Source organism: Aquarana catesbeiana, linkage group LG01 (assembly GCF_042186555.1).
Source record: "Aquarana catesbeiana isolate 2022-GZ linkage group LG01, ASM4218655v1, whole genome shotgun sequence".
Classification (NCBI taxonomy): Eukaryota; Metazoa; Chordata; class Amphibia; order Anura; family Ranidae; genus Aquarana; species Aquarana catesbeiana.
Window position 1 is genome coordinate 187,283,959 of NC_133324.1, and position 18,891 is coordinate 187,302,849.

The 18,891-nt window shown below is 42.9% G+C and overlaps 1 protein-coding gene across 1 annotated transcript in view; it reads left to right on the forward strand.

Annotated features, from left to right (window-relative positions):
- SLC25A46 (solute carrier family 25 member 46) overlaps positions 1-18,891 on the forward strand; it is a 97,099-nt gene that overhangs the window by 42,930 nt on the left and 35,278 nt on the right. The window contains exon 3 of the mRNA XM_073624606.1: positions 13,133-13,190. Within this exon, the coding sequence (XP_073480707.1) occupies positions 13,133-13,190 (58 nt within the window). The remainder of the gene's footprint in view (positions 1-13,132; positions 13,191-18,891) is intronic.

An 18,891-nucleotide genomic window follows, 5' to 3' on the forward strand; every position in this document is an offset into this window, starting at 1 on the left:
TAATTTAATTTTTTTGGAATCAAGTCATTGATTGTGTGGAGGGCTTAGGTAGATGATCTAGGTATATGCAATATGTTTTCTGCACTCTGGACATATGTCCCTGCATGCATAGGGCCCTAAACGCAAATACCACTCGGGCCAACATCTAGCCATGATGTATTTCAATAAACAAGTATGGGAATGGAAGAAACAGCGCGCTCAAAAAAGTGTTAATACTACTAAGCTGCAGCTCAAATGTGCGATATCCACATTAATATAGAGAAAAGAAAAAGGAACTGCGCTATACCCTAAAAGCATATATGTGAATTTATGTGACAAATAACGTGAAATCCTTAACTGGGTGAAATTGTGAAAAACTAAACTTGTGTCTGACTATTACCAGATGTATATAAACCAATACCACAAAGTATATAGTGAAACCAAATTAAAACACCAATACCTGATTGCTAAGCATAAATAGGAAAAACCTTAAGGATGGTTTTATATACTTACATTCTTACACACCAAAGTACATATCCCCTCATTAATATATAAAGAGGGGGGGGGGGGGGGGTTGGTCTCAATCACTAGAGATACGTGGGTAAGAGGCGTGCTAATTTCCCTACGCCGCAGGTTTTTATTGCATGCCTGTATCAGAATATTTATATAGGCAAATTGGCTGAATTAGTGTAATATAGTAGAGAAGACCCCTTTACAGGTCTGTTACTATACACAGAATGACTATGTGTAGCAATGGTAAACAGTCGGCTAATAACCTGACCTTAAAGCTATATCCACCACTTAGGTACAACTACAGTGGTGAGGTCCAGCTGGGGCATAACACATATTACAATAAATATAACAAAATCCTAGTAATGCATGCTAGTCCATAAATATAAATATAAACCTCCATCAACCATACATGTATATGGATCAAGTCTGAAATGAGAATCAAAAATAAATGCTTCACAGTTCATATAACAAGAGCAATATTCAGCATATATTGCAACAGATCCCAGTGGAGTACAGTAGTCCCATAAGTTTGTTGCTGTGACAGGTCAGGAACTCCCAGGGGTGACTTCAGTGCATACAATGTTGCCAGGTGACTTTTGTGCTCCCCCTTCAAATTTCCTACTCACCGGCTGCTGGAACCCTTGCAGGGGTGATAAGCCTAGGCTCCTTTAAGTGGGTCTCGCTGCTCCCTGTTGTTGGTGATGGGTGTCTTAGATGTGTCCTGGTTGGTGGAGATACGGCAATGCCCTCATGCATCAAAAAAATAAAAAAGGGGCTTCCATAGTGTGATAAGGTAAACAACGTATTTATTCAAAAAGCATAGGTTAAAAAACAAACAGTCCCAGAAAAATGTGTATTCCCCTCCAATATAGTACTAGGATGGGGTACCAACAGTTCCCCGCGAACAGATAAGTAAAAAATCACTGTACTCAAAGCATGTACCGAATGGGGGATGTGACAGCCAAGAACTGCACCTGCGTTCCACCCACTCGTCTGCCAGGAAGTGACGTAATGAGCGTGATTCCATCGTGCGCGCTTCGTCTCCTGACGTCCTCAGCGACGGTACCACGCCACTGCACATTGTAAGTTTTATGGGGAGAGCGTCCCTTTCTGTCCCGCCCCTTCTCATGTCCATAAATGGCCCATATAATTAGAAATGTAGGGACCATTCATGATTCTCAGCACTTAATAAATGTAGTCACTATGATTAAGTATATCTACAGTAAGGGACATATCCCCATTTTTTGATGATACACCAGGAATATACTCCATATATACCTGTATATTCAAATAGAGGACAGATGCCCAAGTACAGGGGTTCCTTCTATTAAGGTACCCATTATGGGTGGACTGACACACCAGTCCTATTGATTTCACCAATTAATGGCACGGCCCGGTATAGGCGGAGGTGCCCCCCCCCCCCTTTATCTGATAGGGGCTCTTATGAATGCCAGGATCTGGCTTATACACTTGGGACTGCCCTCAACGTATGGATAATGATATACCCTGGACATCTAAAAGCCTGCATCCATAGGAAGGTAAATCCGGATGTCTAAATATCGGGGCTATTAACATGTCCACTTAAACTCTATCTGCAATCCCATTTCTATATTTTTATTATCCCCGTATCTTTATTATTCCCCTTACTTTATGGGATTCATTTTTGTATTTTTTCTCTAATTTTTACTAGTAATAATGACACTTTAGAAGTGACCTCTGATATTGATGTGTTATACAAGGTACTGACCAGCAGGAGAAATCCCCTAATCGTACATAGTGTATATGAGTAGTTTATGAGAATACAGGGGAGAGCGCACCATGACGTCTTAAAATGCCTTTCTGATAGCTGAATTATAAATATTTATCCCAAATGTGGTCCTTGTGGAATATCCTCTAGGCTATAATATATGAGTAATCGCTCCCAAGGGTACATGTCCGCAATTGGTACTTATATTCAGAAGGGGCGGGACAGAAAGGGACGCTCTCCCCATAAAACTTACAATGTGCAGTGGCGTGGTACCGTCGCTGAGGACGTCAAGATACGAAGCGCGCACGACAGAATCATGCTCATTACGTCACTTCCTGGCAGACGAGTGGGTGGAACGCAGGTGCAGCGCTTGGCTGTCACATCCCCCATTTGGTACATGCTTTGAGTACAGTGATTTTTTACTTGTCTGTTCGCGGGGAACTGTTGGTACCCCATCCTAGTACTATATTGGATGGGAATACACACTTTTCTGGGACTGTTTGTTTTTTAACCTATGCTTTTTAAATAAATACGTTTTTTACCTTATCACACTATGGAAGCCCCTTTTTTATTTTTTTGATGCATGAGGGCATTGCCGTATCTCCACCAACCAGGACACATCTAAGGCACCCATCACCAACAACAGGGAGCAGCGAGACCCACTTAAAGGAGCTTAGGCTTATCACCCCTGCAGGGGTTCCAGGAGCTGGTGAGTAGGAAATTTGAAGGGGGAGCACAAAAGTCACCTGGCAACATTGTATGCACTGAAGTCACCCCTGAGAGTTCCTGACCTGTCACAGCAACAAACTTATGGGACTACTGTACTCCACTGGGATCTGTTGCAATATATGCTGAATATTGCTCTTGTTATATGAACTGTGAAGCATTTATTTTTGATTCTCATTTCAGACTTGATCCATATACATGTATGGTTGATGGAGGTTTATATTTATGGACTAGCATGCATTACTAGGATTTTGTTATATTTATTGTAATATGTGTTATGCCCCAGCTGGACCTCACCACTGTAGTTGTACCTAAGTGGTGGATATAGCTTTAAGGTCAGGTTATTAGCCGACTGTTTACCATTGCTACACATAGTCATTCTGTGTATAGTAACAGACCTGTAAAGGGGTCTTCTCTACTATATTACACTAATTCAGCCAATTTGCCTATATAAATATTCTGATACAGGCATGCAATAAAAACCTGCGGCGTAGGGAAATTAGCACTCCTCTTACCCACGTATCTCTAGTGATTGAGACCAACCCCCCCCCCTCTTTATATATTAATGAGGGGATATGTACTTTGGTGTGTAAGAATGTAAGTATATAAAACCATCCTTAAGGTTTTTCCTGTTTATGCTTAGCAATCAGGTTTTCAGGTAGCACCGATTAAACCCACCTTTCTGACAGTATATGCATGACCAGCAGGACACCCCTTGTGAGTTCCCTGAGTAACCTGTTTTCTTGCCACTTAGGCCTGTCCTAAAGCGCAGCTTTTTTATATATTACTCAAATTAAAACACCAAGTCCATAAATCAAATAGACAGATAGTCCACTAGGCAGTGGGAAGAGGCCCTTGATCGCTGTTCATAGGGATCGGTGTGCAAAGGGGGAAAGTAGAGAAACGCCAATCATAGTGATCCTCCACCACTTAAAGTGCACGCTTACCAAATAGCAAGCTAAATAAGCTTGATCGAATAACAGGAGGCCAGATGGATATGGATCTGAAGCGTCACTCTGTGTACTGTAGCAGGCAGCAGGTAGACTGGGCGAAATAGAGACCTGGATATCCAACCAACATCAGAGCATCCCTCTAGCGGAAGTACCAATCCCCGAATTACAACCATAGGAATAAAAAAGAGGTATCCATAGTGTGACTCCGTAGATGAAATTTATTTAAAAAAGGTAAAACACTTACAATTTTGCAGTGAAAAGAGAGCAGAAATCGCCGGCCAGCTGGCGAACGCCCGTCCTAATGTGAGGCGATGACGTCAGAGCGTCACCTTCCCAACGTACGTTTTGTCTAGTAACTGACATCGTCTGGGGAACCAATGATGTATTTCAGCCTAAAACAAAATCTGTTGCTGCTACCCCTGATCACCTTTTGACAAGTGCCTGATTGCATTTCTAAGTGTTAGACCCTTTTTACACTGGTGCACTTTTGCCATGCCAGACTTCTCCTTTCTGGCACAACAAGAGCACGTGAACGTTTTTCCCCTTTAAATCCTATGTAACTGTTCACATCTGAGCACTGCGTCTGCAGCATCTTGTCCTGCATACAGCATCTTTGGTGCACGGTTTTAAACAGCGCACTTCCTATTGAAATCAATTTGGTACATTTTTTGAGTCGCATGTCCCCCCCCACCCCCTTCCGAACCATACCAGACCACATGCCCTCAACATGGGTCACTTTACCATGGAGAGATCCCCCTCCCCAGAACCTTGTCCCCATGTTGATGAGGACAACCACCTCTCCCACACAACCCTGGCCCAGTAGTTGTGTGGGTCTGCTGGCAGGGAGCTTATCTGTATCTGGAAGACCCCTTTTTAACAATAAGATGGCCCCCAGATCCCTGCCCAGACCATGTAAATGAGTAAGGGGTACATAGCCCTACTCATTCACCAAAAAAGGCAAGTGTAAATAAAAACCTGAACATTTTTTGACAAGTCCTTTATTTTAAAAAAATGTCCCCCATGTACAATCTTCGTCAATCACATCATCAAGCAATGTAGCTCCAAGTCGGTCATTGTCGCCAACACCTGACTATTCCAGTTGCTTGCCCAGTACCAAATGACACTCCGCTTCCCCCCACAGTTGAAGTAAGTAAAGGGGCAGAGTTCCCCAGTGATGCCGTGGTCATACTGTATATGGACATGTCAATATTTGGTCAGATCCTACCTGGCAACCCCGTCCCTTTTATGACATCATGTGCAAGCCAGGGTTGTGGGGGAAGAGGCCCTTGTCATTATCAACATGGGGACAAGATGCATTGCGGTGGGGGAGAGCCCCCCTTTTCCTAGTCTGCAAGGCTGAATGCTCGAATAAGAGTCTGGTATTGATTTTGGGGGACCCCACACCATTTTTTTTGGCATGGGATCCCCTTCAAAAATCATACCAGACCTGATTTTTTTAATTTTTTTTTTTTAATATGACGGCTCCTTTGTTTACATCATGCTGTCATCAGGGATGAATCACTGATTGCTAGAATGCTGGTGGATGCTGGCTCTTTGTCAACCAATGACTCGGCTGGGATGAGTCATTGGTTGTTAGGATGCTGATGGGTGTCTGCTCCTAACAACAATTGACCAGCAATGAAAACGCATGCAAAATCGCATCTAAACCACATAACCGCATACCACATTTTTAAGAGAACCAGTGAAAGCCCTTAAGTTATTTCATTCTATTGTTGCCATTTCTCTTAACTCTTGAGACCTGCACCATTCTTTTTCTTTGCGCTAGTGCCAGATCCTGGCTGATCTTTAGGAGCTGGATTTTAGTATGCTTCTTTTTAACCATTTCTTGGATTTTCTTGGATCTTGGACACTTGGATTTTTTTATGGACAGAGGGTTAGACCCTCTGCCAAATTTGTATTCAGTCTGTGTTTTTTGGGGGGAGATTCACCCCTTTATTTATCCCAGTAACCATTGTCATAGAGAATTAAAGTGAAGGAAAATGCAACATTTTAGAGCTGTCCCCAGATCAAGAGGTGGGGAAATGCCTTAGAGGGAATATACCCTCACTTTTAGAGATTTTATGTCTTCAGTAAAGGGAAATATCCCAATGGCAGCCAGACCACAAAAAATAAACTTGTAGGGGTTTTAACACTTCCCTACTCCATCTAAAATCTAAACAAAAATGGCGACCACCCCTATTTATAACTAGCTTTTAGAGCAAGATATGCATGGAAGGGATTTGCACAATTTTTTTTTATTTTTTTTTCTGGAACTAGAAAGCCCTGGGACTGACCATACTGATGTGAACTATCCCATATAACTTACTTTCCATGCATTTTTGATGCAAAAAAAACCCCCACTGGACTGCATGTGGTGTGATCTGGTCCTTAACCTTATTGTGTAATACAAGATCTATGGAGTTTAAATGTATGTGTTTTTATATTAGTCTGTGAACACCAAGCTAATGATTATTCTTAGCATTATCTGGACATGGAAAGGCAGCTCTGCAATGCTTGTTGACTGTGTGCGCTTCTTGAAACCTCTTTTAATTTCATTCCATAAATGATAAATGGTTTTCAAACTTTTTTACAAATAAATATCTAAATAGTGTGCCTTGCATTTGTATTCAGCCCCCTTTACTCTGATACCCCCTATTTAGAATCTAGTGGAACCAATTGTCCTTAAAAGTCACCTAATTAGTAAATAGAGTCCACCTGTGTATAATTTAATCTCACTAAAAATATAGCTGTTCTGTGAAGCCCTCAAAGGTTTGTTGGAGAACCTTCGTGAACAAACCGCATCATGGAGGCCAAGGAACACACCAGGCAGGTCAGGGGTAAAGTTGTGAAGAAGTTTTAAAGCAGGGTTAGGTTATAAAAAAAAAAAAATATCCCAAGCTTTGAACATCTCACGGAGCACTGTTCAATCCATCATCCAAAAATGGAAAGAGTATGGCACAACTGCAGGCCTACCAAGACATGGCCATCCACCTAAACTGACAGACCGGGCAAGGAGAGCATTAATCAGAGAAGCAGCCAAGAGGCCCATGGTAACTCTGGAGGAGCTGCAGAGATCCACAGCTGAGGTAGGAGAATCTGTCCGCAGGACAACTATTAGTCGTGCACTCTACAAATCTGGCCTTTATGGAGGAGTGACAAGATGAAAGCCATAGTTGAAAGAAAGCCATAAGAAATCCCGTTTGCAGTTTGTGAGAAGCCACGTGGGGACACAGCAAACGTGGAAGAAGGTGCTCTGTTCAGATGAGACCAAAATTGAACTTTTTGGCCTAAAAGCAAACCGCTATGTGTGGTCGGAAAACTAACCCTGCACATCACCCTGAACACACCATCCCCACCGTGATACATGGTGGTGGCAGCATCATGTGAGGATGCTTTTCTTCAGTAGGGACAGGGAAAGTGGTCAGAGTTAATCAGAAGATGGCGCCAAATACAGGCCAATCTTAGAAGAATACCGGTTAGAGTCCGCAAAAGACTGGGGCAGAGGTTCGCCTTCCAGCAGGACAACGACCTTAAACATACAGCCAAAACTACAATGGAATGGTTTTGATCAAAGCATATTTATGTGTTAGCATGGCCCAGTCAAAGTCCAGACCTAAATCCAATTGAGAATCTGTGGCAAGATTTGAAATTTGCTGTTCAGACACTCTCCATTCAATCTGACAGAGCTTGAGCTATTTTGTACAGAAGAAAGAGCAAAAATGTCACTCTCTATATGTGCAAAGTTGGTAGAGACATACCCAAAAAGACTTGCAGCTGTAATTGCAATGAAAGGCGATTCTACAAAGTATTGACTCAGGGGGGCTGAATACAAATGCACACCACACTTCACCGTAGGGCTGGGAGATTTTTCCCCCCAAAAAAATCTGAGATTTTTTTTATAAAAAACTCGATTCACGATTCGAATCCGATTTTTTTTTTTTTTTTTTTTTTTTTTTTTATTATATTAAAGTGCATCAAGTCTACATCACTGTATATACTGACACACTACATCACTGTATATACTGACACACTACATCACCGTATACTGACACACTACATCACCGTATACTGACACACTACATCACCGTATATACTGACACACTACATCACTGTATATACTGACACACTACATCACTGTATATACTGACACACTACATCACTGTATATACTGACACACTACATCACTGTATATACTGACACACTACATCACTGTATATACTGACACACTACATCACTGTATATACTGACACACTACATCACTGTATACTGACACACTACATCACCGTATACTGACACACTACATCACCGTATATACTGACACACTACATTACCGTATACTGACACACACTACATTACCGTATACTGACACACACTACATTACCGTATACTGACACACACTACATTACCGTATACTGACACACACTACATTACCGTATACTGACACACTACATTACCGTATACTGACACACACTACATTACCGTATACTGACACACACTACATTACCGTATACTGACACACACTACATTACCGTATACTGACACACACTACATTACCGTATACTGACACACACTACATTACCGTATACTGACACACACTACATTACCGTATACTGACACACACTACATCACTCAGTGATGTAGTGTGTCAGTATTCAGTGATGTAGTGTGTCAGTATACAGTGATGAGCACATTGCTGTGTGATGCCATATGGGGGTATTTTCATATATTGAGCACAGTGCTATGTAATGATATTTAAGAAGGGTGAATATATGGAAATGGGATGTGATGGGATGTGACTTCTCTCCTCTGAGGTATTATTCTTTCTGGCAGTGATCATCACATGGCTATCAGTATCACTATCTCATGAAATACACCATACAGGCAGCTCTGACTCACCCTCCCTTCTCGCTCTCTCTCTGCAGCCCGGGAATGTCCCTGTGATCCCCCCACCCCCTCCTCCTCCTGATATCACAGCCCTCCAATACACAGCGGCGTTCCACCAACAGCCTCGCCCACTACCCCGCCTACACACCCACCCACCCATGCACAGCGTCGGGCCTCGCGGACTAGGCCGAAGCCGCGGCCTCGCCTGAAAAATCGTGCCCGCAGCTCCTCAGGCCCGGCGCCGTGCTGTTAAAAAAAAAAAAAAAAATCTAAAAAAATCGATTTGAAGAAGATTTGAATCGATTTGACCTCTCAACTCGATTCAAGATTCAAATCGATTTTTTTCCCAGCCCTACTTCACCGTGTGTTTGGTTTCATAGCTAACCTGGTATTATTGTGATATTAACAATAGCATGTGCTCAGAGTTTAATAGACCAACTAATGATAGGGACTAGACAAATTAATACACAGATATAATATTAATAATTATATTGATTATTACAATAATACCAGGTTAGCTATGAAACCAAACACACGGTGCTGCTAGTAAAACAATATCTTATTTTTATTTCCCAAGGAGTTAGGAAACTATCATAAAAGTACTAAAAGGGTATTACATAGCTTACAATCAGAACACACTATACTAACAGCATATCTCTACAACATATAACAACAATGAAATATCAAAGATATTATCACACATGGCTTCCTCTGCGGGTTCTGGATGATAAAAGGGGTCTGGGCCTCATGGAATATAGGCCCAAGCCCTCGGTGGTCAGAGCAAGGTCCCAAGAAAGCAGAGGGACACCCTTACAGCAGGCTTCTCAGCAACCAAGAGAGAACAAAAGCCTGTGTGTTCCTTTCATTCAAACATACACGCCCACTCGTAGCCACCCCCATTTGCCTTTTATCCAATATACATTGCCGACAGGTATCCCTTCAAAATGTCTGCCCATTCTCCAGGAAGCATGCTATATTGTCCACCAGGGCCAGCCCTGTGTCAGATCTCAATAGACATCTTGGCAGCAGTGGTCTCTTTGAAATTTGTACTCACACATGTCACAGCAGGTGGGCTTGAGCCAAGGCATTGTTCTTCTGATCACAAAGCTTTGATGTGTCTCATTCCTACCTGGCTGTGTCAAACAGGAAGTGAAATACCAGAAGTAAGATATTAAACCATGTTGCTATCCAACACTATCTAAGGCTAGCTATACAAAGGCTGATTGAGAGAAACCAGTAAGTTCCCACATCTAAGCTCAGTAGCATGGATAGAGGGTACCCCCACTGGCTGTATTCTAATAGCCACTGCTCTTGCAGCTGTCAGTATACCTAAATATTGACTGTATCTGATTGGCTGCGGTCACTGTTTGCCTGAGAATTTTCTGCCCAGCGCCTTTGATCTTCAGACCAAAGTCTGTTGAGTTTGGTGCCGTCAGGGCCACCAATGGCTTGGCTTTCATCCGATTCAGCTGTGTGTATGGCCAGCAAGAAGGCTGGTACACATGTGTCAAATATTGTCCAGTTCAACAGAAACTGGACGACATTCGGCCCGTGTGTACTGCAGCCTGTCTGACAGAACCTGGTCTAACAGCCGGCTTTCATCGAACAGGCATCCTGGAAAACAAGCATCTGATCAGTGCTGGCAGATGATCAGCGCTCATCAGTGCGTTCTGGCGGGGGGGACCTGACTGAACACAATAACTCAATGGGGGGAGACACATCGATGACCAGTATGGTGACCTCTCCGGTTTTTGTTTTTTGTTTTTTTTTTTTTTTTTTTGTTTTTTTTTTACATTCGGCCCGCTGGGTTTAATAAAAAAAAAAAAAAAACTCCCCAAGTGTACCTAGCATAAGATTGGGGTCAATAGGCCACTAGAAGTGGTTGTAGGAATATTTATTGAAGCCTTTGATCTTTGTGCAGAAGTGGCTGGAGTTGTTTTGTGATCTTTCTTAGAGCTTGTAGGTGACCACTAGTGGAACCTGATTATCCTTTTTGACTTAGTTTATAATGTAAAAAAAACTGGTTCTGGGGATGGTAATCACTTTCCAGATCTATGTGTTGATTGTCAGTGGACTATATCTGTTTCATTAGATCGTCTGTGATGTCTGAGCTGATCTGATGGTACTTTATGGGCTGACTATAGAAGACAGGTTCTTCTATGGGATGGAAACGATCATGCCTGAGTTATGTGAGGGATGGCCTTTGCGTTTTCTGTAGATGAATGTTTGCAAATGTGCTCCTATAATTCTCAGGGCCCTTTCACACATGCGTGTGTCTGTTTTCCATCCATCCATCGATGGATAAAAAACAGACATCAATGTATCTTTATGGAAAAACGGATGATCGTCCATTTATATCAGTTTACATCCGCTTCTGTCAACATCCGTTTTTTTTAATGGATCAAATCCCTATTTTTGTTCCTTTTGAGAAAAGGAACGGACGAAAAGCGGATGTAAACTCCGTTTTTGCATCCGTTTTTGTATTGGTAGTAGTTTTTTTTTTGTTTGTGTTTTTTTTTTTTTTTTTTTTTTTGCGAGCGGTTTAATTTTTTTATTTATGTTTTAGTGTGGTGTGAAAGTTGTTGTGAAGCTGATAAAAAAAAATCTCCCGGGCAGTCCGTGTAATCAAAATATAATCAATGAAGGAAAAGTAGGCCAAAAGGATTTTCACTTGAGGTGAGAATAGAGCTTGCACTTCTTATCTTGTAATAATCACCCAAATAATATTTCCAAACTTATCCTTATTGTTTCTCTGTTTCAGAACACTCATTAGTTTTATATAAGGCTCGAAGAAGGAATCTAAGAGACCCCGAAAGCTTGCATAACTTCAAGTAGAAGTTCAGCCAAAACCTAACTAACTCTAAACCTAAAAATTACCATAGTCACCTGTTCTGCAGCTGCTCCAGTCCCACGCGGAGCTGTCAGTGGCGGATTCAGTGTGCGGGAGAGGCAGCTGACAACGGAAGCCCTATAGTAACTCTATGGGTCACGTCACTTCTGTGGCATTTCCCAGATGTTTTTGGTTCTCTCCTGCACACAGCTTCTGCTGCTGGAGACTGGACTGAACCAGCTTCAGAAAAGGTATGTTTAGCGATATTTTTTCATTTTTTTTCCTCTTTACAGGGTTAGATATAATATTTTAGGATGTGGCTGAGAGTAGACTTGGCGTTAGAAAGTTTTAGGCTGAACTTCCACTTTAAGCTAAAGGATAAGTTCACCTTTCATAACATGTTACACCCATGTTCAGGGTGTAACATGTTACGAACAGACTGGCCCCCGTACCTCCCGGATTCCACAATCTGACAGCTAGCGGGGATCTTCATTGCCCCCCACCCCAACTAGCTGTCACAATTTTTAAAAAACGTGGCTGAGCGTGGTTCTGCCCACCCAGACATGTCACTCATTCACAGTATCCTGTGAATGGAAAACAGCATGGTCCAGCAGCCTTTGCGGCTGTCGGCTTGTAGTTTTTAATGAACTATCACGGCTCTATGGAGCACCATGGTAGTTCATTCTCTCTTCAGATTGTATCTACTTACCCATACGGGATTTACGGGCACACAGATACACTGCCAGATCTACTGGAGACCTACATGGCACCAGCAATCTGCTGATCACTGGTGCAATGTTTTACAGGCTCCAAAAAATAAATAAATGTACATTTTTTTACCTGCAAAAAATGTGCATTTATTCTTTTCTTTCTAAAAAGTGAACTTATCCTTTAACCAATAAAGGGTATTACTTAAAGTGGAGCTTCACTTGTTCTCACAGTCGCCCCCTCCACTGCCACGTTTGATACTTTTTGGGGGTGAGGGGGCAGGTACCTGGTTTTGACAGGTACCCGCTCCCACTTCCGGGTAAGATCGCATGTCATTGATCTATGACATTTCTGGTCCCTCCTCCTTCCCCCCTGCTGCCTTTGAGGACACAGACCGGTCCCAGAAGACAGCTGGGACCGTTCAGAAAGCATAGCACGACTCATGCCTGCGCAGCAGGAAACTAGCTGTGAAGCCTGAAGGCTTCACTGCCAGTTTCCCTTAATTACAATAACTGCACCCGAAGCCGGTTGACGAATCCGCTCGGGGTGCTGTTATCACAGGATCCCTGGACAGGTAAGTGTCTTTATATTAGTATTTGTAGCTGCTGACTTACTGACTGAAGCTCCTCTTTTAACTCCAAATATTCTGAATTAATCAATGGCTAAAACCGTGCAATACTCCAAATGTTGACAAGGCTTAAAACCCCTTCAAAGATTTAAATGTTTATGTCCTATGAATATATACATGTTGATTAGCTGTTGCTTACTTACAGTAATCTTGTGTTCTCCAAGTCTCTTTACAGAAAATGTATTGGCCCACCCTTGCATTGTGTTGCGCCGTCAGTGCCAGGTAAATATAACGATTAATTGTAGTATATCTGAACGGTTATTTAATTTAACAGAACCAGTGTATCACTTTAAAGTATATCTAAAGCCTAAATGTATAATTTAATTTTGGATAGAATGGGGGGGGGGGGGGGGGTTTACAACATTACACAGTTGAAGGAAAGTGGATTAGAAAATTGTATGATCTTAGCTTTAGCTAATCAAAAGTAAAAGGTAATGAACTATTTACTCTCTGTATGGCACAGTCTTCTTTCGACCAAAATGGGAAATAAAATCAAGGCTGGTCCCAGAGGTGTGCAAGTCATTGAAGGGCAGACAGATGTTGCTACCTGTCATCGACAATATATCTGCCTGTCTTTGACTACCTAAGGCAAACCATAGATGATGGAAAGAAAATTGCTTGATTCCCTCATCTACACAGCCAGTGTTGATGGGGGGAATCCCTTCCGCTGAGCTGTTGTGTTCTGGGGGGTGGGGAGTCCGGGAACACCATGATTTCTGCTTGCGGCTATAGCAATAATTACACCCTAAAAATCTGACATGCTGGTTATACCAATGGATCGACTAGAGTAGAATCAGCCTGCCCATAAATGGCCCATCTATGGCTGGCTTAAATGTTTGCAGTTACATTTCTTGTAATCAGGCTATGGGTGGCCATAGGCAGCACAAATTTTGTCCAATTCTTGCTGAATGGGCCCCACAAGTGCCATTTGGCTTCACAAAAAAGTAAAAAAATTGACTCAGCCTGTGAAAATGTATCATTCGAACAGTAACTACATCCTATCAGATACATTCACTGTGCTGCAGCACCACGGTATTCAGATAGTCGCTGCTGCTAAAACCAATAACTGGCATTGGAGACGCCTCTATCCATGCTGTGTAGTGTGGAAGGGGAAATTACCTTTTTTTTTTTCCTCTCCTCCAGGCTAAACAACACAAAATTGATCCGTGTATTGCTAGCTTAGGGACCTTTACACATTGAACAGTTTTTCAGTAGCGAAAGAAAAATGCATCCCTTCAATGCAATGTTTCACAGGTGCATGCTGGGAATCAAGCAACCAGAAAACACACTGGAAATGCATCAAAATCACAAGTGTTTTTGATGCACTTTTTCAGTGGAGCAGTTTGAAAGCAGACTGACTCATTGTCTTTTTTTTTTTTTTTTTGAGAAATGCGTTATGCACATGTAAAAACCTAAATTCTAAAACAGAATGGTGATAATGGTTTACAAGTGAAAGAAAGTTTCCATAATGGCATAGATCTCAATTGTCATTCTTCATTTGTTAATGTACATCACTTGAAAGCTGTAAACCAGGCAGTTTCAGTGCTGTTGTTTTGAATGAAGTGCTTCCTAAATGAATCATTTCCATTGTCTGCTGGACAGGTCACTGCTTATACCAACGTCATACAGGTGTGTTTTGGTGTATCAAATGGCATGTGATACCTCTTCAGTGAAGATTTGTCACATTATTTCAGTTCCCTTTTATGCATCACTAGTGTTTACCAGGGAAAATGCTAGTACGTGCAGGCTATCCTAGCTCTGCCTGTACTGAGGTGCATTCACTGACACCGTGCTACATTATGCCTTTAAAACTAGGATTAAGGTGGTTCTAAAGTTTAACTATGTTTTACCTTAATGCATTCCTTGCATTAAGGTAAAAAAAGTTTAGGCATTAGTACCCCCCCTCTTCCTTTTTCTTACTTGAGCCCTCATTCGATCCAGCACCTTGCACGTCTCCAGCTCTTCTCTTCCCTCACTTCCGGGTCTCGCTGGCTTTTCTGAGGCAGTGGGAGCCATTGGCTACCGCTGATGTCAATCAAAGCCAGTGACAAGGGTAGGGGGCAGAGTCCCACTGTCTGTGTCAATAGACAGCAAGACTGGGGAGTGAGTGCCCCCATAGAAAACCGCTTTCTACAATAGCACTCGACAGAGGGGAGGAGCCAGGAATGCCAGCGGGGGACCCAAGAAGAGGAAGTTCAAAGCAGGTAAGTAAAAGTGGTTGTAATATTTATTTTTTTTTTTTTTTTTTTTTTTTTTTTTTTTTTACATTTTAAATGGTGTTTCACCATGATTGTGCTAGTGAGAGTTCTTGTCATAAAAAAAAACAAAATAAGTGTAGCGCTAATACAAACAACCAAAAATGTCTAGCATAAAGACAATAAAGTCCAAGAGCTAATAAACCTCTGAACATAAATTAGACAAAAGTCCTCCATAAGCATGTGACTCATATAAAATGATAGTCCGTAGATAATGCGTGACTTCATGTGTGGGACATATCAATAAGTGCGTGACATCTGAAGTGAAGAGAACACCACCACTGACAATAAGGAGGCTTACCGGATCAATTGGACCCAAAAAAACATATGCTTAATTGGGTCAAACAGACTTAGGTGGTGAACAGCTGTAGAGGATCCCGAGGAGTTGAAAAGATGGAGGTCCTGGGGTGGACCGTGAACTTTCAATGATATCAGCAATAGTGCAGGCAAACATCAGCAACCCTTCTGGCATCTGTAAAGCAACTCTTTTAGCTTCAGCTTGCTGAATCCCACCATATTGTCTTAGGAATTTCAAAGTTATAGTCTTGAGGTAGTACAGAAATGGCTTCCAGGAGTAAAGGATTCTGGGAGATTTCATCAGGTATTTGGTTGGCCACACGACGGGCAGTTGGGAGCCCTGATTTTACTGCTCCTACCACGGTTAAGGCTCCGGGACCAGAGAGGCAGCAAAAAGGAGCCGATGTGGGGACAGTACAGAACCATGGAGCCGACCCTCTCTCTGGTCCCGGAGCCTTAACCCGTGGCAGGAGCAGTAAAATCAGGGCGCCCAACTGCCCGTCGTGTGGCCAACCAAATACCTGATGAAATCTCCCAGAATCCTTTACTCCTGGAAGCCATTTCTGTACTACCTCAAAACTATAACTTTGAAATTCCTAAGTCAATATGGAGGATTCAGCAAGCTGAAGCTAAAAGAGTTGCTTTACAGATGCCAGAAGGGTTGCTGATGTTTGCCTGCACTATTGCTGATATCATTGAAAGTTCACGGTCCACCCCAGGACCTCCCATCTTTTCAACTCCTCGGGATCCTCTACAGCTGTTCACCACCTAAGCCTGTTTGACCCAATTAAGCATATGTCTTTTTGGGTCCAATTGATCCGGTAAGCCTCCTTATTGTCGGTGGTGGTGTTCTCTTCACTTCAGATGTCACGCACTTATTAATATGTCCCACACATGAAGTCACGCATTATCTACGGACTATCATTTTAGATGAGTCACATGCTTATGGAGGACTTTTGTCTAATTTATGTTCAGATGTTTATTAGCCCTTGGACTTTATTGTCTTTATGCTAGACATTTTTGGTTGTTTGTATTAGCGCTACACTTATTTTGTTTTTTCTATATGCACATATCCTACTGGCCGTGTTAGCTGCTTATTTTTATCCCCTAGGGCAGCGCAGAATTATTTGTTATATTTCCTTTTAGAGTTCTTGCCATACATGGTTCGGGTTCAGCAGACATAAATGTAGAAACCAATTTAAAAAGTAAACCTATATACCTGGAGGAGGATTTCTTTAAAATGGAAGTCCATGCTAAAACTAAAATCCCTGCATCTATAGTCACCAGCATTCTAACACTAACCCCTCTAGCCCTGTAAAGAGAAAAAATCAGTATACATACCTTTTCTGCAGGTGTTCCGACCCGTTGAGCTGTCAGCCACGGCTTCTCTGTGGAGGCGGGTGCAGAGGACACAGCCGACAACGGAAGCCCCATAGTAAGTCTATGGGTGACGTCACTTCCCATTAATTTCATTTCACAGCCGTTGTCGGCCATGTCCTCTGCAGAGCTTCCGCCGCTGGAGATCGGGTCGGATCGCCTGCAGAAAAGGTATGTATACTGATTTTTTTCTTTACAGGGCTAGATAGGTTAGTGTTGGAATGTTGGTGGCTATAGATGCAGGGATTTTAGTTTTAGTATGGGCTTCAACTTTAAGGCATTATTAAACCCAAAACCAAAAATGTAATATATTGCAGCTTACTAATCTTGAAATGTACCATAGTAGCTGCATTCGTTTTTATGTTAGATTTTTTTTCTCGAATCGTCTTCCAGGGCAGCATCTGAGAGACAGGCTCCTCCTCCCTGAAACAGGAAACGCATTAGTCCACCATTATAAATTTCATAGTCTTACCTGCGTGCCTCAGTTGTTTGTGTTTCCTCCGGATCCACAGGAGCTGCAAGAAACGTTTATTATTTTATTTGTCTCTGTGCTAATTGCAGGAGACCCCCTGCCAGCATCCCATTCAGCCCAGCGGGCCTTGGGAGGGCGAGCAGGAGCAGCAATATCGAGCAAACTTGCTCTGCCTGAGATTTCACCCCTACAGAGGGGTCTGCAATCATCCCCCAAACTGATGCAATGCACTGCCTTTTTTCCCCATACCGTTTTGTTCTTATGCTGGTGGGACCTGCTGCTTCAATCTGAGCCCTGTGACCACAGGCCGGTGGATGCCTTCCTCCACGCGGGTAGGTGTCAGGTTTTTCTACTATGGTTTTTCTCTCACAAGCCGCCCGATTGTCTCCACGTCGTGTACCGCCGCGATTGGCATCCTCCGCACCCAGCAGAGCCGGCTCCTTTCCTCGTGGAGGCTCTGCAGGGTGTACCAAGATGGCGCCGACGCCTGAAAAGTGTCACTTCCGGTCACGTGGTTACAGTCGGCGGCCATTTTCCCGGAGACCAGAAGGTCAGTTCAGGGAGGCGGGAATTTAAAAAAAAAAAAAAGAAATATATATTTACATTTTTTTTTTTTTTTTTAACAGCAGAGTCCCCCTCCCTAATGGAAACCCAGGCAGGATGACACCAGCAACAGCGGTATGTGCAGGTACATCCACCAACCTGCACCGGGTCAGCTGGGGGCAGGGCCGGAGCTTAAGCAGGAAGCAGTTAAAAAGGCTCCTCTAAGCAGAGGATCCTGGTGGCTGACCATGTCTGACACTTCTCCACCTTGCCCTGCAGATCCTGCAAGCCAGGACAGCTCCAAGGTAAGCCAGAGTACTCCCAGGGTCACCTCTGTCTTAGCCTCACTACAAAACTGCCCACTTACAAGCAGTTTGTTTTCTTTTAACCTCCTACCTCACGGGGACCTTTTTTGTGCTTGATTTCAGGCTAAGACCCCAGAGGAAAGGAAAGCGAAAGGCAGCAAAGAATCGCAAGGTTACCCCAAAGATCTGCTCAGCTCTTTCAAAACAGAAATAAAGAGCACCATGGCACCATTACGCTCAGCAATTGAAAAGTTGGAAGCCCCAACTAGTGCCAGTCTGACCAGTACCCCTTCTACCAGCGGGACATGCGTTCCTTCAGGTAACAGGGGTCAGGCAGAACAACAGGAACATGAGGAAGATTTGATCGAATCCATACAATCCAAATCAGAGGATGGCCTTTGCTCAGACTCTGACGAGGAAGATCCGGCTTCAGAGGGCAACTTATTTCTCTCAGAAGACACGGATAACCTTCTAAAAGCCATAGCCGACACACTCGGTATTAAAGAGCAAAAAGCTGCAGAGCTCACACTACACGACAAGATGTATAAAGGGCTACAACCCAGAAAGCCTAGAACATTTCCTGTACACCAAACTCTGAAAGACATCGTCAAAAAAGAGTGGGAAGACCCAGAGAAAAAACTCTTCATACCAGCTGCGGTCAAGCCCAGATATCC